Raw genomic sequence first — 23,093 nt, 5'->3', positions numbered from 1 at the left:
CTCCACCAACGAGCTGGTGCATTTCGCTGCGAAATGGCCCATCCTCCCACACTGGAGACATGCTCCTTCCTTGAAAGGGCGCGCCTTTTCCATGACAGAATATGCAAGTCTGTTCATATTAGCTATGACAGGTGGATTTAGATTCAGGGGATCTAAGTGTCAAGCTAAGCTGATGTAATAACCTGGAAAGCCCCTAGAAGGCCTGAGACTGAGTTAATGAGTTGCACCTGGAGGGTGACTCAGCCTGAAGGTAATGAGTTGCACCTGGAGGGTGACTCAGCCTGTAACACTAATTGCTGCCTGGAGATGGCATCTGTATATAAGTATTTGACTCCATGAGTCTAATGTCAGGAGATAGTGGTGGAAGAGTGTGTGTATAGTACTGTGAATAAATAACTGCATTTTCAACAAGCTATACTGGTACTGGTGGTTATTCCTGGGCATTGGCACAATCCGCCAGTTCCCGCAACATTCCAGGCTGAAGCCCCCTCGGTTCCTTCCGTTTTGCCACGGTTCCGCTGCATTGCCCCCTTTGTCGGGACCCGCGGGGGGCTCCTTTGACGGGCGATCCTTGGAGAACTGGAGGGTCTGCTTACGAGTCTCCACCAAGGCCGCCAGTTTAATCCATTCCTCTACCGACTCTGGTTCTCCCAGGGTCAGGCAGCCTTCCAGCACTTCCCAACACAGTCCTTCGCGAAAGTGCTGAACCTTGGTGGCCTCACTCCATTCCCTTATCTTACAGGATAGGGATTGAAAGTCCTGAGTGTACTCAATTACGGAGCGGGCCCCCTGTTTCAAACGACACATGGCAATCTTGGCCTTCTCTCCCCTATGAGGGTCTTCAAAACGGCGTCACAGAGCAGACAAAAACTCATCCAGGGACCTCAAGACCCCGGGCATAGTCTCTGCCACAGTCACTGCCCATTCCACCACCTCTTTCTCCAGTAGGCTGATCACGTACCTGACCCGGGCTTCTTCCGAGGAAAAAGTCTTCCTTGGTCCTTCATGAACCCGGAGACTTGGAGTAGGAAATGGGGTAACTGCGTGCTGGATCCATCAAAGGACACCTTCAGATCCCTGGCAGTAGGGCGCCTGGGTAAGGGCACCTCTCCACAGATGAGTGGTTCAGCAGCGGGCATTGAGCTGCCTCGGGGTTGTTGCGAGGGCTGTCTGAGATCCCTCACTGCCCCCATAACTGCAGCCAAGTCCTTCTGCAGAATGCTCATCTGTGCCTGTAGGTCCCGGTTCTGTCGAGCCAGCGCCTGGTTCTGTCCGCGTAGCAGGATGGCTTCCTCCGTGGTGATGGGGGCTGGGGTGACCGGATTGTGGGTGATCGAGGGGGCTTCCAACCATTCCCTAGGAACGACCTCCCGGTTCTGCTCTTCCCCCTGGCTGTACCAATGTTAGCAGTCCTCGGTACAACCCGCCCCAAGGTTCTGACGCTGCCCGTTCGCTGGCTCCGATTCTCCATCGCTGCTTGGCTTGCGTGGGTAAGGAGGTCCACGTCGGCATCCCAGGGAAATCGGCAAGCCCGGGTGGGCGCTGCCCCGGGGTCACTTCTTCCAGGCCAACATCAATATCAATGACGGTCTGACGGAGGTCCTATCCCGCGGAGAGCGGATTTGAGGATTGTGCAGACATATTAATACTAACTATTCACTAAACACACACAAAAAATAAAAAATAAAAAGGAAGGCTAAGGAAAACTGTGATTCTGACCTACTGTCAGGACTTCAGTACCTCGTTGCATGTCAGTAATAGTAAACTTCACTCCAGACGGTACAGTGAGTTAAAAGTTTTATTAAGAAAGCAAAACTAGTTCAGTAGGTCCATACAAACTTAAGGTCAGAATACAGATGGGGGAAATACTGGTCATCTTTATAGGGAACATACAATAGAATTGATTACACGTAATGGCAGAACACAAAAGGATGAGATGCAGCAGAGCTGTCCTGAATGGGAAAGGATACAAGTTTACAATAAGGAAGTATTTGCCGGTGATTACCCATTAAGAGACATACTGGTGAAATTGACTAGTAAACGACCGGGCGATCTCTCGGGCTCCCAGGCATAGTCCTGCGGCTCCAGCTAGCTCTCAGCGGATGTCTATTGAAACGCTAATGCAGAGCAAGAGAAAGAATGAGCACGGTGGGTGGGAAGAGAATGGAGCTTGCTTAACCAGGGCCCGACTGGATGCCCTTGCTGACACTCCTTTAGCCTGGTAAGTAAATTCCAGACTAGCAGTGCCTATTCCCTGTAGGCTTTACATCAGAATGTAGTGGCTCCCACTAATACCAAGACCCTTCATGCGTGGAGTTACATGGTTTGCATCGAACACCTGCAACGAACCCAACAGGCTCTACAACTGTGTGTTTACTGTCCTGAGGATTTGTTGCAAAAAGTCCTCAAAACATTAATGTCACTGCAAGGCCCACAATATGAAGTAACTGGAAGTTGCACAAGTGCCGTGTTTAAGCCTTCATAGAATCTTTGCTCTGGAAACTGGGAACTGTGGCTGCAGTCTTGCATCCCTGTTGCAAGGAGCAGAAGACAAAGCTGCCTCTCACAGCAACATCTATCCATTTATTTAGATACTCCATTTTTCTTCCCAATGGGGATCCAAAGTGGCTTACAACCTCATCCTATCCTCCTCCATTTTATCCTTACCATAAACACACAAGGTAGGTTAGGCTATAAGTGAGTGACTGGCTCAAGGTCACCCAGCAAACTTCCATGGCAGAGTGGAGGTTCAAACCTGCATCTCCTCGATCCTAGTCTGACGCTGTAACCACCACACAGGCCTCAGAGCAAACCTTCTCTCCTTTCCCCTACCCAAGAACTTCTGGGCTGCTGGGTGCACTGCACATCTTTGCAGCTATCCAATCTAGACGAGGCACTGCTGTGCCTCACTCGAGCACATCCCACCTCCTGTTCTGGCCCAGGCCCCACATGTGGCTGTGCCCCTGCTAGGAACATGGTACTTTAGGAAGTTGGGGGTGGGGTGCACTCCCTTTGGGATGAGTTTGACAAGAAAGAGTCACAGATGCCCTCAACGCCACACGTGCGGCCGTAGAGGAAGGCATCGTTCTCGGGGGTGGCTGCGCGCTGCTCCGTTGCATACCGGCGCTCGATAACTTGACTCCGGCCAACGAGGATCAGAAGACTGGCATAGACATCATCAAGAGAACACTAAAAATCCCAGCAATGACCATTGCTAAGAATGCTGGTGTCGAAGGATTCCTGATAGTAGAGAGAATCATGCAGAGCCCACCTGACATCGGCTATGAAGCAATGCTTGGCGACTTCGTAAATATGGTGGAGAAAGGCATCATTGACCCCACAAAGGTTGTCAGAGCCGCCTTAATGGATGCCACCGGAGTCGCTTCCCTTCTGTTGACAGCTGAAGCCGTGGTGACGGAAATCCCCAAAGAGAAGGAAGCGGCCATGGGAGGGATGGGGGAAGGCATGGGAGGGGGCATGTTCTAATCCTGGGGGGTACCTGGATGTGCATCATGAACTTAACAATGGTGACTTGACAGTTTAAACTGCAGGCCTTTGAGAGGGGCAGGGCAGAGAGTGCAGAAGGAGCGGCGTTGGAAGAATCATTGTAACATTAGTTACTGGATTTCAGTTGACATGTGCATAATTGTTTACGGCCAATGTCTATCTTCCTGACAGATAATTTATTTTGTACTTTGAATAAAAAGGCATTTGTAGATTCCTGGTACTGGGCGCGAGATCTGTGTACCAATGTGCTCTAAACGCGCTTAAAAAGTTCTGTTTAAATCAGAATTTATTGGTGCTTGCTATTGCTAGGAATTCCGGAAGCCGTTGTTGCGTACAGGCAGGGACCAGGCAGAGGTGCTTGGCTTCTGACTCCACTCCCAGCAATGGAGAGTACTGGGGGGAGCAGAACCTGTCGCGGTTTACTCTTCCCGGTAGTGTGGGTAGACTGAGTGTGTAACCAAGGCAGCACTCTAAACAAGGAACAGGTCTACTCACCAGAACGAGCTCCTTTGAATCAAGGACTAGGCTCGGTCCTCCCAGGTTCTGCAGGGATACCAGAAGGGCAGGAGCTGGTAGCTGGCACCTAAGCGAGATAATACTGAGCACAGAGATCTCAGCACGAGCCGCAGCGCTTGCAGCAATTAGCAAAGTTGTTCCCACACTGACTGACTGGCCAGCCTAAGATTTATGGCTGTTCCTCCTCACTCCCTTCCCGGACCAGCTGTTCTGCATCACTTGCTGGTGTTGACTCCTGCAAACACCTACGACCAATTGCCTGCAATCTCGCGCTGCGACGCCTCTCCTGCAAACTGAGCCGAACCTTTGATCTTTGACGGCTAATTGGGCTGGGCGAGTCTGGAGGTGATAACCTTCTCTGTTCCTCTGCTCCTTCCCAATATGAACCACCTTCTTCTGCATCTGCCGTCTTTGCTGGTTCAGACCTATGGTCCAGTCGCCCTGGTAAGACTTCCACTGGTGCATCACCCTGCTCTGCCACTCCTTCCTCCTCTTCTTCCGAGGAGAGTTCAGGCTGACTCATGACAGCCGTTGTGCGCAGGGCGGAATTGAAAAAAATGTGTACAAAGTAGACAAACATACAATTATGTGACAACTTTATTTATTTATTTTAAAAAGGAGGGGCTATGGCTCAGTGGTAGAGCATCTGCTTGGCATGCAGAAGGTCCCAGGTTCAATCAGTGTGCTTGGGCACAAATGTTGTACTTGAAATAATACAATCTTTTTTTAAAGTATCAATGAATGTACATTAAAGAAGCGGACATCTCCCTCCATCCCAAGAGGTTAAATACAAAAAGGTGAGCTTCTCCATGCAATAGATCTGTTTGAGTTATAGGAAGACTTGAATTCTCCATAGACTACTTCTTCAGACTGCTAGCAAATTGGTTCATACAGCTTAAAATAATGGGAAGCAGAATTATAAACAACGTCATGAGGGAAATAAAGTATGAATCTGTTTCCTCATATTTCAGCTGAAGTGTTTCAGTCCTTTCCAACCGGTTTACATTCTGAACTATTTTCCCCTTTCAATTAACAAGTCATGTTAATTGATTGAGGAAATGAAAATTGAATTATCAACCGCTTCAAGCCATGAAAACCCCAAAAAGGGGTCGCCATAAGTTGGCTGCTACTTGACGGCACTTCACACACACATTGCGAGTCCTATCCTCTACTGCCAACAGGTACACCTCTCTGCCCTCCTCTAAGTGACAGCCTTTCAAATACTTTAGGAGAGCAATCAATCTCCTCTTTTCCAAATTGAACATTCCCAGGTCTTTCAGCCTTTCCTCATAGGGCTTGGTCTCCAGGGTCCTCCCTGATCATCCTCTCCTCTGCACCCACTCCATTCTGTCCACATCTTTTTGAAGTGAGGCCTCCAGAACTGCACACAGTACTCCAGGTGTGGCCTGACCAATGTAGTGTACAGTGGGACTATGATTTGTGATTTGGATTTTATTCCCAAAACTGCATTAGCCTCTTTTGCCGCTGCATCACACTGATTGTTCATATTCAGCTTAGTCTACCTGTTACCCTAGATCTTGTTCATACACACTTCTACCTAGACGTGTACCCCCATCCAGTATGCGTGCTTCTCATATTTGTTACCCAAATTTAGAAGTCTGAATTTATCCTTGTTGAATTGCATCTTGTTCACATCCACCCACTTTTCTAGTGTGTTCAGTCCTCCTTGAATTCTATTTCTATCTTCTGGGGTGGTTGCTACTCCTCCCAGTTTAGTGAGTAGTCCCTCCACACCCACATCCAAATTATTATTTTTTATATTTTTTATTAAATTTTATAGGGTACAGAAATAAAAAAGGGATAGGGAAGAGAAAAAAGGGGGAAGGGTTGAGTTTCTGTGTCCAAGTTCTGTCAATACACTAAAAACATAACTCAAAATTCAGTTTGGCTTAAGATAAACCCTATAGTTTTTTTTTTACAGTAAAATATATAATATTTCATCTTTGTAATATTTCATAAGCATTTCATACTGATAACATCTCTAATAATAATATAAGTATCCTCTATTAAAAACTAATACTAAGTGTATCAATTACATTTTATATTTCAAGTTGATATGCTAAATACAGTTGGCTAGGTTCAATAATGAGGCATATTTGTCATATAGTGGTTGCCATTTGCACCTGAAGTCATCTAGTGGTTGTTGTTTTTATCAAACAGGTTGATTTTGACATCGAAGAAAAGTCAAATAGTTTGTAAATCTACTCGTTCTTTGTTGGGTAGCCATTGGCAGTGGCTTTGGAGGCAGGTGGGCTGGCCAGCAAACAGCGGGGGGGGGGGCAAAAAGGATGCAGGTCCCCACTTTTAGTAGTCTAATCTGGATATTATCAAGTAGGTAACTTTCTCTAAGAATAGGTAATAACCACCATAAACTGGTAAAAAGCATTCCTAGCCAGCTCTATCACCTGTTTATTGAGGAGGAGCCCTGGAGCACCTTCAAACTGTGTGATCTTTCAGATGGGAATACAATGATGCCCAGAAAAGGCAGAATTACTGTTCTGGCTTTGTTCCTAAATCACATCACTTACATCTTGCCTGGATGTGTCATTTTTGTTCCACCTCATCCAATCCTTCAAAAACAGCCTCATTTCTACCCCGTCCCTAGAATTAGATGGGGGAGGGGGAGAGAGATGGGTATTACCTACATATTGAATCAAAGAATACAGAGAGCCTGGGATGTGTGTCGCTAGAAAGAGGAATCTGTTGTTACGAAGCATAAGGATTTGTACCATTAGAGGAGAGGGAAGGGATTTCCATATCTTCTCAGAACTGGCATTTTGGCTGCATTCCAACAGATCAGGGCCAGAAGCACAATGAGGAATTTAGCAGCAGAACTTTTGTGCCTCATAAACAGAAATTATTATCCAGAGGCAGTACTGTAGCTTGCATAATCCATATGTACTGTCCTTTTTCTCCAACATAGCAATATTAGAGTTTTCCCAGTAGGGCAATTTCATATAAATGTCTCCACACACAGAAATAATGTGATAAAATCTTTGACTATGGATTTTACCACTTCAGAGACAACATGTGAGGTGGGTAGTATGTTAGCCTTTATTCACAGTATAATTGGGGGGGGGGAGAGAGCGCAACCTCACAGTAAAATATAGATAAGACAGTAGATTTGACTACCGTGTGCTGGATTTTAAAGCAAAGTTCAACTGCCTGCTGTTCAGAAAGCTGCTCTTTCTTACTTCACTGAAAGATTTTAGATGTCTGTGCAGAAAAGCATTTTATTATTGGGATAGTTATATAGCTGGGGAGGGAAGGCAGCATGGTATAGCCTCATCTCATCAGATCTCGGAAGCTAAGCAGGGTCGGTACTTGGAAGGGAGACCTCCAAGGAAAACACTGCAAAGGAAGGCAATGGCAAACCACCTCTGCTGAGGTCACCATAAGTCAGCTGCGACTTGATGGCACTTTACACATACACAGTTATACAGCTAGGATGACCTAGCTATATAAAAAAAAACCCCACGGGATTCCAGACTATTTATGTATTTATTTTATAGTCCACCTTTCTTGCTGAGTCTTAAGGCAGATTACAAAATTTTAAAACAATGTAATAGGGCCAGTATAAGATATACAATAAACAGTGTAATAAGATTGGATTACGAAATTAGAAAGCAGTGCAATAAGAAAAACAGTGTTGCTCTTACCTGTAACTGTTGTTCGTTGAATGATCTTCGGTGCCAGTCCCACATGGGGACTGCGCTTGCGCAGGGCCAGGCCACGGAGAAGGTTGACGAGCTTCTTAGAAGAGTTTTGCTCCCTAGGAGCGCTCCCCTTCCGCGACCAAGCCTTAACGGCTTTTCCCGACCAGCGGTCTCGTGACGGGGGGGTGGGGGGGAGCACTCTTCCCTCAGTTCTCCGTCTGCCGCCGCAGGGAGCGCACACTCTCTTTTACGGTGACAGCCCACTGCGGGGACAGGAGGGAGGGATGTGTGCCTGCACAGAAGACCATTCAACAAACAACAGTTACAGGTAAGAGCAACACTGTTTTTCGTTTTCATGGCTTCTGTGCAGTCCCACATGGGAGAATAGCAAGCTTACCGGTAAAGGAGGCGGGAAATATGTTCAACGAAATAACTTGTTTAATACTGCTCTTCCCACAGCTGCCTCGGACCTGGAATCGACATCGACAGCGTAGTGCTGGATGAAGGTGACCAGTGTAGACCATGTCGCTGCTCTGCAGATCTCCTGAATACTGAGGACAGAGGAGAACGCCGCCGAAGCAGCCATTGCTCTAGTGGAGTGAGCGTGGACCTGAAGGGGATGCTCCACTCCAGCAGAGGCATAAGCCAGTCTGATCGCTGAGACCACCCAACGGGACAGTGACTGGGTGGAGACCACTTTCCCCTTGTTGGGACCTTTAAAACAAATAAAGAGGTTATTATCTGTTCTAAACTATTCCGTTCTTCCCAAATAAAACAATAGAGCCCTGCGGACATCCAGAGTGTGCAGCTGTTTATCAGCAGGTGACTCCAGGTTAGGGGAAAAAATTAGTAACACTATATCCTGAGATAAATGAAACTTAGAGACAACTTTAGGTAAATAGGACAAACTGGGTCTTAGCACCATCCTGTTCAGGAAAAATCTGGTGAACGGAGGGTCACAGCACAAGGCCCTGAGGTCACTCACCCTCCTTGCCGATGTTATGGCAACTAGGCATGCCGCCTTATAAGACAAGAAGGCCAGGTCACATGAAGCCATTGGCTCAAAAGGCTTAGACATTAAATGAGCCAGTACTATTGAAAGGCTCCATTGATGTAAAGGGGCTCGCACAGGTGGATACATATTGGCTAGGCCCTTCAAGAATTTCTTACAAAGGTTATTAGAAAAAAGGGAAGCAGATTTTATTCCGTCATGGAATGCTGATATTGCTGCCAGGTGTACCTTGACAGAAGAATGGGAAAGACTGCCATCCTTTAGGGATAGCAAATATTCAAAAATCACAGGTAAGGGACATTGCTGGGGCACCACTCCCTTGGGTACTGCCCACTTAACGAACCTATCCCATTTGAGGCTGTATGACCGTCTGGTAGATGGTTTACGTGACTCCAACAGAACCTGTGCTACTCTATCTCCACTTCTTCCCCTCCCTCACCTACATATTCTGTGTGTGTGAGAGAGAGAGAGAGAGAGAGACACACACACACACACACACACACACCTTCTTTGTTAGCATACAAGCCATCCGCAAATATATTATAAAACTCTCCTGGCTTGTATTGTACAAAGTGACAGAGGACACTGCTCTTTGTTAACTTTGTACTTTCCCAGGCATTTAAATTATTTTTGTATTGTGCTGATGTGGAATATCAGCACAACACAAGCGGGAGAGACTGTGGCTTATTTTGTAGAGCATCTGCTTGGCATGCAGAAGGTCCCAGGTTCAATCCACGGCATCTCCAGTTAAAGGTTCTTTTTCAAACGGCCTCTAAATTTTTAGGAAATCTGCTGCCTAATTTTATCCGAAAGAACTGTCAGACTACTTGCTATGCCTCAGTGCTTACTGCACAAAAGTTTCCAGTATGCGATTCAAATATAATTAGGCATGAAACTGTTACCTTTAACTTTTGGCAGAAATTCCAACATGATTTCCCAACATCACAGATGCTTTAAATGCATAGATGCATATTAACCTGCTTTATGATTTTACACTCTGGCTGGTTATTTAATGATGGGTTTTAATTAAACTGTTATTGTAAGTACAAACAAACAACCTTCTTCAAATTCAAACCAGTCCAACCTAGTCTTGTTTACTGGGTTTTCTCCAAAAATAAAGAAGCAGAGAGCCATTATGCTGATGCACAGTATGATGAAGCCAATGGCCAGCCCCTCCCTCCCTCCCCCCCCCCGACAGGGAGCAATGCGCAGACCGACAGCCGCCCCATCACAGCTCGCTCGAGGCGGCGCGCGACTCTGCGGGGGGGGGGCTCAGAACCCCCCCCCACATGGGATGCCGCACGGGGTTCTGGGGCAGGATGTGAGCACGTGGAAATTAGCCATGCTGCAGACAACGTGCACGTCCCCCCCCCCACGCACCCCCCCGCGGTTCGCTGCACGGGGCCCCGGTATTCCTGAGCATGGCTCTGCGCACGCGCGGCAGGCTGCAAGGCCAGCGGAAAGTGGGGGGAGGGGTTTCCTCGCGTTCAGGCAAATGATTTCGTTACTATTTTATGGCACACGAGGAAACCCCTCCCCCCACTTCCCACTGGCCTTCGTGAGAAAACGCGCGCGAAAGCGAGAGGACTCTGCGGACTCCACGGAGATCTCTCGGGCTTTCATTGGGCTACCCCCTTGTCAATCTGACAGCAAGACCCGCCCATCTCTTTATGTTCGTGCGCAAGAGGTGGGGGGGGGGAGCGGGATCCCTGGTATTTTGATTGGTCGTTTTTTTCCCCTTGTCGCTGTGTGAGGCTGGGCCCGCCCCCCGCTGAAGAGAGCGTTTCGAAGACAAGGCAGGAGATCGTGTAGCTGTTGAATGGCTAACGTGGCTGTCACTCAGGTTTGAAGCCCTGCCTTCCGCGAGGGCGGGCTGCTTCTCCAGAGAGTCCCGTGACCCCTCCGGAGGGTTCGGCGTGGCGGCCGGCAGGAACCCTTTCTTCTTTCGGCACGGCGGTGCCATTGGCTGGCGGGCCTTGTCTCTCAGGTTCCAGCCACGCCTTTTTCTTCCCGCCCCTCCTTGTTCGGACTGTGAATGGCTGGCGCTCTCATCAATCAGAGCCGGAGGCGGGCTGAGGTCTGGCTGCGCGGCCGGCGGGTCGGACGCCGTCCTCTTTCGCCGGGGCCCCTCGGAGCTGTGCGGCGGGCGGCGGTTGGCGGCGGCGGTGATGTCGGGGCCGAGGCGGGCGGCGCTGGCGCTGTGGGCGGCGGCGGCGCTGGTGGCCGGTAAAGGGCTCCTGGCCCTGGCGGCCGTTGCTCCGCGGGCGGGGGGGGAGGGGGGAGGGGGGCTCGATCGCCGCAGGCCCGGCCGGGAGGGGCCCTGGACCACGACTAGACCCCCCCTTTTTCCCCGGGGATGGGAGGGAGGGAAGGGGCGGGAGCTGAGTCGCGGGTCTCCCCCTCTCAGTGGGGACCCCGTTGGGGGGGTGTGGTGGGGGGGGGCGCATCCTGCTCGTAGAATATACAAGAGAGGCCGGTAGGCAGAGAAGCTCCAGCGCTGGGGGGGGGGGAGAATACGGAGTAAATGCCGGTGGGGGCGGGGCGGGGCGGGGGGGCGAAACGATTTTGTAGTTAAGGTCTGTTGTCGCTCAGGCGAATATCTTTCGCTTGCAGTTTGTCTTCCGTTGTTGTTCCTCGTGGAGGTGGGGAGCTTGTGACCGGAGCCGTTTTGGGTTCTTCCTGTTTTCTTTGCAGCCACTGTGGCGTCTGTAGGAGTCACAAAATAAAGGAAGCTGTTAAGTGTAACAACGTAGGGCTGTTAATAAAGAGACGCATTATAAACCCGTCCTGACATTGAGCTGACTCTCCAGTGTGGACGAGGCTATGATGGCGCCCGCTCGCCCCGGTCTTGCTCCACGTAGGGGCTCCTCCTGACCCCACCCCACCCCCGACCCCCCAGCAGCGCTTGCACTGATGCAGAAGGCTGAGAAGGGTGGCTGGATGGCTGCTAGGTCATCTTGAGGCCAAAGGTAGCTGTCGCATGGCAGGTACATATAAATAATGTCCTCGTTTTAAGTTTTGAAAATGGAAGGTACCTGTGGATGGGTGCAGATTTTATTGAGAGGGATGGAGGGGCTGCGTGCTTTGGGGCTGTTTTCCTGGTAACACCATCCCATCCCCTTCCTGCGCTGTGTGTGTGTTAAGTGCTGTCAAGTCGCGTCCGACTCATGGTGACCCTATGAATCAGTGTCCTCCAAAAATGTCCTATCTTTGACAGCCTTGCTCCGATCTTGCAAATTGAGGGTTGTGGCTTCCTTTATTGAGTCAATCCATCTCTTGCTGGGTCTTCCTCTTTTCCTGCTGCCCTCAGCTTTTCCTAGCATGACTGTCTTCTCTAGTGACTCGTGTCTTCTCATAATGTGACCCAAATACTGCTGCTGTACCCATGAAGAAAAATAGTTACCAGTAGACACCCCTCCTGTGAGTTCAAAAGCAGCAAAGGAGAAAGAGTTAAACAGCTCTCTCAGCTTGTCCTACAATTGATTCAAACTGGCACTCTTCATCTGCTTTTTCCCAATATTCAGAATATATGTCACTTTTACTTTAATCCTTAGTCTCCCTGCAGTAGTAGAGGAAACAGCATGGAGAATAATAGTGACTACATCTAGTCATTGCTTGCTCTTTCTGAGTTCTGCTTCTACTAGCGTAGTATATTTTCATGTGTGCGCACAGTTTAGAGCAGAACTGATGAACTGGAGGGAAGGTCTGCCTTGTATGTGGTGAGGATTGTTGTCTTAAGTGAGAAAATGCTGTTCCCTTTTAGGTCCTTGGGTAATTCATTCCTATGCTCTACGCACCAGTCTGGTTTAGCCAAGTCCAAGCTACCATAAATCTCATGGGACTGCACAAGAAATTATCTCAGTTTTTTTCAATTGCTGTCAGTATTGCAGAAATTAGTAAATAAACCCTTTTGATAGGGTGGTTCCTACCTCTTTCCCATGACTCCTCTAAGCAAAATTTATTTATTTGTTAAAAATTGTATACCCCAACTTTCCTTTTGGCTCAAGTTTGAAGCCTTTCTCCAACTTAAGTGGCCCTTCTGTCAGAGGAAGAGCCGCTTCAGTCAGAGGGAGTCTCCTTAGGCTGGACGCAGGGCTACCTGGAGGAGGGTTGGATCCATGCCATTGTCATTCTTTTTTAATTGCAAGACTATAAAAAGTATGTGAAGGATGATCATCTGATAATTGGTCAAGATGGAAGGCAGCTGCTGGAACAGATTGCTCCTAAGGATAAAGTAGGAAGTGCTGCCTTTCTTACAGTAAATCGGTTGGGTAGATGTTGCTGTCTTGAGTTCAGTAATGAGGAAGCACATTCTGCTCAGGTTTTTCCATACTGAGTTGAAATACCATTGAATATTTGGATGGAATTACATTGGGAAAATTGTCTTGAGGGTATTGCAGAAAGTATTCAAAACCATAACTGTCCTAAAGTCTGTTGGTAGCTGGGCTCTGATAGATTATCTGGATTCTTACACTTGTCTTTGGAAGACACAGTATCTAGCCCTGACAACTGTGAAAATGCATCTGAAAATGTGCAAGTGCTGTAGGGCAATCTTGAAATACCACATTGGCATGTGGTCTTGGTCTTACAGCGTCTAAATATATTCCTCCATTGGTTGTTCTTATCCGTAATTCTTCTCACACCGTTACATTGATACTTCTCAATCTCTAATATTGAGTTAAGAGTAATCCAAAAGAATAGGTCTTAAAAGAAAATATATGCACATAAATGCAGCTTGTTATTAACACATTTGAATTGAGAATACAGAATGTAGAACACTGTATTTGTAGTGGTCAGATGTCCAAAGTGGCACAGGTTTGTATATTTCTAGGTGGTTGGAGCACATAAACTTGAAATATGTCCCCTTCTTGATAAAACATTTCAGAATTCAAATGTGTGTGTGAGTTGTAACCATGAGTTGACAAGTATTATGCTGCCCCCTGTATTGGAAAATAGGGGCCAAGTTTATGTAGGGATATGTTTTATTGACTCCACTGGGTTTGTCTTGCAAGTAAAGTGCTTACAGTCAAGTGTCTGGTCTGTAGTTGAGCCGATGGAATAGTGCATCCACGTGAAGAAAAAAAAGATTGGTTTTGGATTACCTCCTAAAGGAAAACTTCTTTTTTCCTTTGTGAGTGGACATATATTTATGATTATTAAAGTACTCTACATTCAATATTGTATTGTTGAACAGTCATCTATCTTAAGAAGTGTAAAGATTTTTTAAAGTCTTTCTTGACCAAATAAACATATTTGAAGGTAAAGTACAACTGCCAATAATCTACCCCATCAACAGCCTACTTGCAGATTCATCTTAAATGCTGTACTTGAGCTGCCCCCTATATTGGAAAATAGGGGCCAAGTTTATGTAAACCATAGCTCTCAAACTGTTAACCTGGTGTTTGGCAAAGGGTGCCCCCACTTCCCTTTATATTGGTACAGGGGAGAGAAGCTGCACCAAGACAAGATTGCAACTTTAGAAAAAGAATAACCTTGAACCACTTACTTCATCTACATTCTAGAAGAAGAAGAAGAGTTGGTTTTTATATGCCGACTTTCTCTACCACTTAAGGGAGACTCAATCCAGCTTACAATTGCCTTCCCTTCCCCTCCCCACAACAGACACCCTGTCAGGTAGGTGGGGCTGAGAGAGCTCTAAGAGAGCTGTGACCTGCCCAAGGTGACCCAGCTGGTTTCATGTGGAGGAGTGGGGAAACAAATCCAGTCTAATGACCTAGTGGGTAGAAAATATTTACAGATGCCATACAGGTGGTATAAATGTAGAAGGGCACATGCTTACTGTCAATATCTGCTTTGTTTTTATATAACCTTGAACATGGTTTAATCCTGCCTTCAAGGTTCACTTGCTTAGAACAAATGAAGAAGGCTGTTGTAGCTGGATAACTGAGCCTACTGGAAGTACTTGGTGTCAGTCTGATGGTGAAATTCTGCTGTCAGTATACTGGGCCAAATATAAACCTACCAGAGTTGCTCGCTACCAGTTTCCAGTGTTGGGGCTAATGTGTTATATAAAAGGCAGTGGTCCCCAGCGTAGTGGATGTGGGTGCTGTGGTGCCTACAGACAGCTTTTCTGGTGCCTGCCAAGTGTTTTTAGGAAGTGAGGCCAGGTAGCCCAGCAAAACTTCTGATTGACTGTTGGAGATTTGATTGGCTGTGCAGATTTTTTAAAATGTTGCTTCGGCTGCTGCTGCTACAGTGCAAAGATCTACACTGTGTTAGTGAAGTTAAGCTATGGCAATAATTTTGTGACTGGCTCCGCCTCCTGTGGCAGCAATTTTATTGCTGTACCCACCATGCTGTGTCAGAATTCCTGCAGTCTCAAAAGAAGTGGTGACCCCTGGAATAGGGCATAGCAGTAGGACTTGACATGTCAAGTTGTTTTTTTAAGTGGAGATTCAAGTGCTGTCTTGTTAATCATTTCCCTCTCAAAGTGGTTGCCCAGGAACAGTATGATCTGGCATTAAATTCCCTGTGGTGGGAGTGGAGCAAGCCTTCCCTAACACCCAGTCCACGTAGTACGGGCAAGGAACCTTTAGTGTCCTTGGGCCAATGCTTCCCTTCCAGTCTCTGTGCAGAATAGCTTTGCTAGGAAAGAGCCTGCAAATTGTTTGAGACTGGATTCATCCACTTCCATATTTTGTAATCTGTTTAGGTTTCTTTCCAGTCCATTAGTGCTTCATTTAGTAGTAGCATGCTATAATTTTGTAGGTAAAAGGCAACTGAAGTTCACATTGTGTTTTCTGTAAATGAACCTTATCTAACTATTCATCAGAATGACATAGTAAAATGTCAGGCGCTAGAATGGGCTGCATCAGTTCAGAATGGAGGTGTGTGTGTGTGTTAAGTGCCGTCAAGTCATTTCCGACTCATGGCGACCCTATGAATCAGTGTCCTCCAAAGTGTCCAATCTTAAAAGCCTTGCTCAGATCTTGCAAATTGAGGGCCGTGGCTTCCTTTATAGAGTCAATCCATCTCTTGTTGGGTCTTCCTCTTTTCCCGCTGCCTTCAACTTTTCCTAGCATGATTGTCTTTTCCAGTGACTCTTGTCTTCTCATAATATGTACAAAGTATGACAGCCTCAGTTTAGTCATTTTAGCTTCTAGGTCAGTTTAGGCTTAATTTGATCTATAACCCACTGATTTTTTTGGCGGTCCAGGGTATCATTAACTCTCTCCTCGAACACCACATTTCAAAGGGATCTACTTTTTTCCTATCAGCTTTCTTCATTGCCCAGCTCTCACACCCATACATAGTAATAGGGAGTACGATGGCATGAATTAACCTTATCTTGGTTGCCAGTGACACATCCTTACACTTAAGAATCTTTTCTATCTCCTTCATGGCTGCCCTTCCCAGTCTCAATCTCCTTCTGATTTCTTGGCTGCAGTCTCCCTTTTGGTTGATGATGGAACCAAGGAATAGAAAGTCTTCAACAATTTCAATTTCCTCATTGTCAACCTTAAACTTGTGTAATGCTCCTGTAGTCATTACTTTTGTCTTCTTGATGTTCAGTTGCAGTCCTACTTTGGCACTTTCTCTTTTAACATTCAGCAGTAGTCGTTTCAAGTCCTCGCTATTTTCTCCCAGTAATGTAGTATCATCGGCATATCTCAAATTGTTAATGTTCGTCCCCCCCAATTTTCACCCCACCTTCCTCTAAATCTAATCCAGCTTTCCTAATGATATGTTCTGCATACAGATTGAAGAGGTAGGGAGATAAAATACATCCTTGTCTAACACCTTTGCCAATTGGAAACCATTCTGTTTCTCCATATTCTGTCCTAACCGTGGCCTCTTGTCCAGAGTACAGGTTGCTCATCAAAACGATAAGATGTTGTGGCACACCCATTTCCTTTAAAACCAGCCATAGCTTTTCATGATCCACACAGTCAAAAGCTTTGCTGTAATCTATGAAACACAAACTGATTTTCTTCTGAAATTCTCTCGTATGCTCCACTAACCAACATAAGTTTGCAATATGATCTCTGGTGCCTCTTACTCTTCTGAATCCAGCTTGAACATCAGGCATTTCTTGTCCCATATATGGTAACAGTTTTTGTTGTAGGATTTTGAGCATCACTTTACTTGCATTAGAAATTAATGTGATGGTTCAATAGTTGCTGCAATCTTTGACATCTCCTTTCTTGGGAATTGGGATGTAAACTGATCATTTCCAGTGTGGGCCATTGTTTTGTTTTCCATATTTCTTGTCAAGAGTTTAATGGACTCTGTTTCTGTGGCTTGGAATAGTTCTATTGATATCCCATCTGCTCCCAATTGCTCTCAGTGCAGCTTTCATTTCACTTTCTGATACTGTAGGTTCTTCTTCAAAAGATTCCTCTTGGAATGAATCTGTCATCCTTTCATCTCTTCAGTGTATTGTTCCCACCTTTTCTTTATTTTGTCCTGTTCAGTTAACATATTTCCATGTTGATTGTTCAGCATGCCTAAGCATGCTTTAAATTTCCCTTTGATTTCTTGGATCTTGTGGAACAGATCCCTTGTTCTTCCTTTTTTGTTGTTCCCTTCTATTTCTTTACACTGGTTATTATAATAGTTCTCTTTGTCTCTACATGTGAGTTACTGGTACGTTGCACTTAGACGTTTGATTCTGTTTCTGTCACCTTTTCCTTCTCATCTATCCTTAGCAATTTTAAGAGTTTCCTCAGTCATCCAGCGAGGCTTTTCATTTCTTTTGGCTACAGGAATAGTTTTTGCACACTCTTCCTGGATAATATCTCTAGTTTCCACCCATAGTTCTTCTGGTTTACATTCATTTGAACTAAGTAATGCAAATCTGTTCTTTACATGGTCTTTAAACTCTTCAGGAATGTTACTTAGATTGTATTTTGGCGCTATGAATGCTCTAGTATTTTTCTTCAGTTTTATCTTAATTTTCGATATTAACAATTCATTATCTGTGCCGCAGACGGCTTCTGGTCTTGTTTTAGCTGAGAGAATAGAGCTTCTCCATCTTCTGCTTCCAATTATGTAATCTATTTGATTTCTATGCTGGCTGTCTGGTGATGTCCATGTATACAATCGTCTATTTGATTGCCTGAAACATGTGTTTGCAATGAACAAATTGTTGTCTTCACTGAATTCTATGAGTTGTTCTCCTGCTTCATTCGGTGCTCCTAGCCCAAATCTGCCAACAACATTTGATTCTGTTTTGTTTCCTACTTTTGCATTCCAGTCACCTATGATTAACAGCACATCTTGTTTAGGTGTGTGATCAATTTCTTCCTGAACATTGGCATAAAAACTTTACGTTTCTTCCTCATCAGCATCTGTAGTTGGGGCATAAACTTGAATGATAGTTATGTTGATAGACTTTCCCAGAAGTCTGATATTATTTGGTCAGGCTTTGCATTATAGCTCCTGATTGCCTTTGCTACATCTTGCCTCACTGTTAATGCTACTCCATTTCTTCTATTTTTGTCATTCCCCGAGTAAAACACTTTGTAATTTTCTGATTGAAAATGTCCTAATCCAGTCCACTTTAGTTCACTTACTCCCAGGTTTGAAATGTTCAAACGTTCCATTTCTTGTTTTACAATTTCAAGCTTGCCTTGATTCATGCTTCTCACATTCCATGTTCCTATTATATGTGTCAAACAGCTTTGGACTTTCCTTTTGCATCCATTCACGTCAACCACTGAACGTCCTTTCTACTTTATTCCAATCACATCATTAAGAACAGCGCTTAATAACCAGGGTTAGCTGTGGTGGCACTGCCGTTGTCTACGAAAGATCCTCCGCCAGTGTCACCTTCCACTACTGCTGCTGCCCAGTAGCTAACCTTCAAGGATTCCTCTGCCCCCGTCACCACTGGAACTGCCTGTTCTCTTCTGCGGATGTGGCCATTGATCCCTGAAGGGGGTGGGTGTATCTTCGTCTGGTGTGTCAGCTGAGACCATTCCGTCTTGAGTGACTGCTGGGAGTCTAGTCTCTTGTCAGAGTCTAGACCCCATACGGTATTGCTCCCAGCTTTGCTGACACACACAAACTCCCTCACCACGTTAAGGTGTGCATCCAAAAGGGGGAGAACGGAGGTAGGAAACTGTTTTTTTATGTATCTTTCAGCTCATTCCTGAGGGGGAGGGGGCTACACCAGGGGCGAGCATGGCGAAGCAACGGCGCACCGGGACCGCCTCCTAAGTTGTTTGCTGCGGCGTGGAATGGCAAGGAAAATTACAGAAAGGCACAAAATAAACGGGTGGTGCAGGATGGCATGGGAGCACCAGTGAGCTGCATGAGGGCAAGGAGGCAGAGATGCGGGGGCGGGCCACTGGCAAGGTGGAGAGGAGTGTGGGTTCAGGCAGTAGTTGTGGGCATGGCCATTTGCTCTGCTCCCACTCCAGAAAGTTTTGCAGAAAGGGAGGGGGCAGGCTGTCAGAGGCCAGCAGAGGATGTGGGCAGCAGGCTGTAGGCGGGAGTTTTGTTGGATATAGGTTATCTCAGTGGGTGGGGCGGCAGCCTCTCTGGGCCACTTGCTCCAAGACTTGTGGCCTAGATTTGCCAGTTGCCAGCTTGCGAGCGACAGTGGGGATGTGGCTGGGGGTGGAGGTTAGCATCGGGCTCGTTGCTGGGAGGGACGCCCCCTGGCCCAGCTACACATCACCGGGGAGCCCAGGGGAGAGCCGGGGGGGCTGGGGGACCATAGTATGTGTCAGGACATCCAGGGCCCTGAGCACCCACAACTGCCCCTCCACGATGTTCTGGGTCAGTCCAAGCGTTGTGACCAAGTGGCCCCTGGAGGCAGCCACATCAGTGGCCATGGTCTCCATCCACCGGTCGGCCTGTCCGGTCGTTTCCTGCCACTCACATTCGGCCTCCAGCTGCTCCATCTCAATAGTGGCCTATATGGTGGAGGTTAGTGGGATGGGCTGAGCTGGCTGATCTGGGACTCCTACGTTCAGGGTCTGAGGGCTGGCCCAGCCTCCCCTTAATCGACAGGAGAGTCGGGCCTAGGGCGGGAGTGGCCGGCTCTCAGCTCTCCTCGCAGGAGGGATCTGGGGCCGGCTGGAGGGGACCCCTCCTTGGTAATCTCCCCAGAGGAACTCGAGAGCACATGAGTTGACACCTCTCTGTCCCCAGCAGGCTCGAGAGATGAGGAAATGCCCAGGGAACTCAGGACCGCATTGCCAGCCTGCACTCTCTGCTCTGCCGGGCCCAGGGAGTACATATGTCAGATGGCCGGTGGCTCAAAGGTTACCACAACAGGAGCCACACCTGCAGGGAGAAGGCTGTCATCAGAGCCACACACCCTTTCCGAGGCACCCCTCAAGGTCGCACCAGCCACTCTCCTACCTTCCTGGGAGGGACTGGGGTTAGGCGGATCAGGGTCCCGAATGACGTCCTAAAGAGGCCAGCGTGGCTCCATAAACAGCTTTTTAAAGAATTGAGAAATAAAAAAGACTCATTTAGGAAATGGAAGGAAGGCCTTATGACCAAAGAGGAATATAAACAAATATCTAGTGCTTGTAGAGAGAGTGTTAGGAAAGCTAAAGCTCAGTATGAGCTTACGCTAGCGAAAGATGCTAAACGCAACAAAAAAGGGTTCTTTTCCTATGTACAAGGTAAGAACAAGGACATGATAAGCCGACTGCGGGAACAGGAAAGTGAAATTGTAACAGGAGATTAAGAGAGGGCAGAACTGCTCAATTCCTACTTTTCCTCAGTCTTTTCTTGCGAGGGAAATGGTGCTCAACATGGCATAAATGGAACACATGATGAGGGAAGGGAGTTGCTGCCTAGGATTGGCATTGGGGTAGTGCACAAACGCCTAGTTTCTTTAAATGAAACAGTCTTCAGGGCCAGATGAATTGCATCCAAAGAACTTGCAGATGTAATTTCTGAGCCTCTGTCCATTATTTTTGAGAATTCTTGGAGAACAGGTGAGGTGCCAGAAAACTGGAGGCGGGTAAATTTGTCCCCATCTTCAAGAAGGTGAAAAAGGAGGATCTAGGTAACTACTGACCCATCAGCTTGACTTCTGTACCGGGAAAAGTTTTTAAACAAATCATCAGTCAGTCCTTGAGCATTTAGAAAGGATGGATCTGATTACTAAGAGTCAGCACGGGTTTCTCAAGAACAAGTCGTGTCAGACTAATCTTATCTCCTTTTTTGAGAAAGCTACTACCTTGCTGGATGAGGAGAATGCTGTAGAAATAATTTATCTAGATTTCAGTAAGGTTTTTGATAAGGTTCCTCATAGTCTTATTGACAAGTTGGGAAAATGTGATTTAGATCCTGTTACTGTTAGGTGGATCTGTAATTAGTTGACAGATCTCACCCATAGAGTGTTTAATAGTTCCTCATCCACTTTGGGAGGATTGACTAGTGGAGTGCCTCAGGGATCTGTCCTGTGCCCTGTGTTGTTCAACATCTTTATAAATTATTTGGATGAAGGAATAGAGGGGATGCTTATTAAATTTGCGGATGATACTAAATTGGGAGGGGTAGCAAATATGGTAGAAGACAGAACCAGAATACAAGATAATCTTGAAAGGCTGGAGAATTAGGCTAAAACCAATAAAATGCATTTCAACATCAACCATCTTCAAGTACTTGAAGGGCTGTCATTTGGAGGAGGGTGCCGAGTTGTTTTCTGTTGCCCCAGAAGGTTGGACCAGAACCAATGGGTTGAAATTAAATCAAAAGAGTTTCCGTAGGAAAAAAATTCTAAGTTAGAGCAGTTCCTTAGTGGAACAGGCTTCGTTGGGAGGTGGTAAGTGCTCCTTCCCTGGAGGTTTTTAAGCAGAGGCTGGATGGCCATCTTTCATTAATGCTGATTCTATGACCTTGGGCAGTTCATGGGAGGGAGGGCATCTTGGCCATCTTCTGGGCATGCAGTAGGGGTCACTGGAGGTGTGTGGGGGGAGGTAGTTGTGAGTTTCCTGCATTGTGCAGGGGTTTGACCCTGGTGGTTCCTTCCAACTCTGATTCTATGACAAGTGGCTCTGCAGGGTGGAATGTCACAGCCCCACACCACTGGTTCTGCGAGCCTCCATGTAAGTCCCCATGTTTTGAGTGCGCACATCCGTGCCTCTCCAAGCCTCCAACTTCCCAGCCCCCCCCCCCCATAGAGACAAGGATCAGAGCCGAGGGGCAAGTGAGCTTTATTAAGGGGGGCGGCCATGGCGAGAGACAGGGCTGTGCGGTACGGCCGCCAAGCGGGCCCTCAGTGTGGCAGTTGAGGTTGAATCCATGGAGGGCACATCTGTCTTAGCCTGGCTGACAGAGGTTGCCACCAAGGAATTTTCTCGCGCAGGTGGTTCTGGCATTGGGTTGATGGCCGGGGAGGCAAAGTTGGGTTGTGATGGCTGTGCCAGCAGGCCGCCTCTCCAGGAGCTGCAAAATGGGCCAGGGCACAGAGCTGTTTCAGTGTGTCCCCGGAGACTGTAGTCCTCACCATGTTGAGGACAGGATCGTCTACGTGTGTAGGGTGGAGGTAAACCGGTGGACCCTTGGGACTGGTGTCCATGCCAGCAGTGACATGGGCACCAGAGCCTCAGGACCGTTCCAGCTGCATCTGGAATGTGGAGTCTGTCCCGTCACAACCGGTGGGGCGAGGGAGAAGCTGTGGTGTGGAGCACCCTCCAAGGGGATACTGTCGACCTGCAATAAGAGCAGAAGCTCGAGTTGTGGACCCAGACTTACGCTCTCCTGCAGGCTCACCTCGGACAGGGTGTGCGCCCACCTCCACCGACCCCCAGGGCTGCCGTTGTCTCTGATGAATCAAAGCGCTGGGTGTCATGGCAGGAATGAGCAGCTGGCAACGAGTGCGTCCATGTTTCAGGGGTGACCTCGGCTTCTGCAGCGTGCTGTCCCGGGCCAGGTGGGGAGGGCATGGCAACTGAGAGAGAGTCGGATGAGGCCGTCTTCTTACCCGCATCGTCGACCCTGGGGGCTCCAATTCCAGGAAAGCACCTCTGTTGGACCTGAAAGAGAACCTGGCTGGGAGACCTCAGCCACACGCCATGTGAACCTCACTCTCCCAGCTGTGCATCAGTTCAAGGTTGGGAGGGGGCACTGCCAAGTCTCTTGCCAGCAGCGTCAGTGGCTGCACCCTGGCACTAAGTCCCACAGATGGACTCGGGCGTGGGCCGTGCAACCCCTCCCTACAAGGGGTCGCTTTCTGTCTGGACACCCCATCGGGCGGGGGGAACACCTCTAAGCCCGCACCTCGGGAAGCTTCTGACAAGAGGTGAGACTTGAGCGAAGTGGTGCTTATGGCCCTGGCCCATTGGCCAGTCGCTTGGTCAGATTCCACAGCCGCCAGAGATCAGTGGGATGGGCAACACCAAGGTGAGTGTTCCCCTCAGAAAGCTGATGGCATGGGGCTGAATGGGCTG

General features: G+C 47.5%; 1 protein-coding gene across 1 annotated transcript; it reads left to right on the top strand.

Moving 5' to 3' along the window:
• Positions 1–2,102: 2,102 nt before the first annotated feature.
• LOC130485137 (60 kDa heat shock protein, mitochondrial-like) lies at positions 2,103–3,486 on the top strand. The gene is made up of 2 exons (XM_056858247.1): positions 2,103–2,148; positions 3,032–3,486. The coding sequence occupies exons 1-2, from the start codon at positions 2,103–2,105 to the stop codon at positions 3,484–3,486; spliced, it is 501 nt and encodes a 166-aa protein (XP_056714225.1).
• The last annotated feature ends 19,607 nt before the right edge of the window (positions 3,487–23,093 follow it).

This window comes from Euleptes europaea, chromosome 12 (genome assembly GCF_029931775.1).
Source record: "Euleptes europaea isolate rEulEur1 chromosome 12, rEulEur1.hap1, whole genome shotgun sequence".
NCBI classification, from domain to species: domain Eukaryota; kingdom Metazoa; phylum Chordata; class Lepidosauria; order Squamata; family Sphaerodactylidae; genus Euleptes; species Euleptes europaea.
This window is presented reverse-complemented; position numbering and strand designations above follow the sequence as displayed.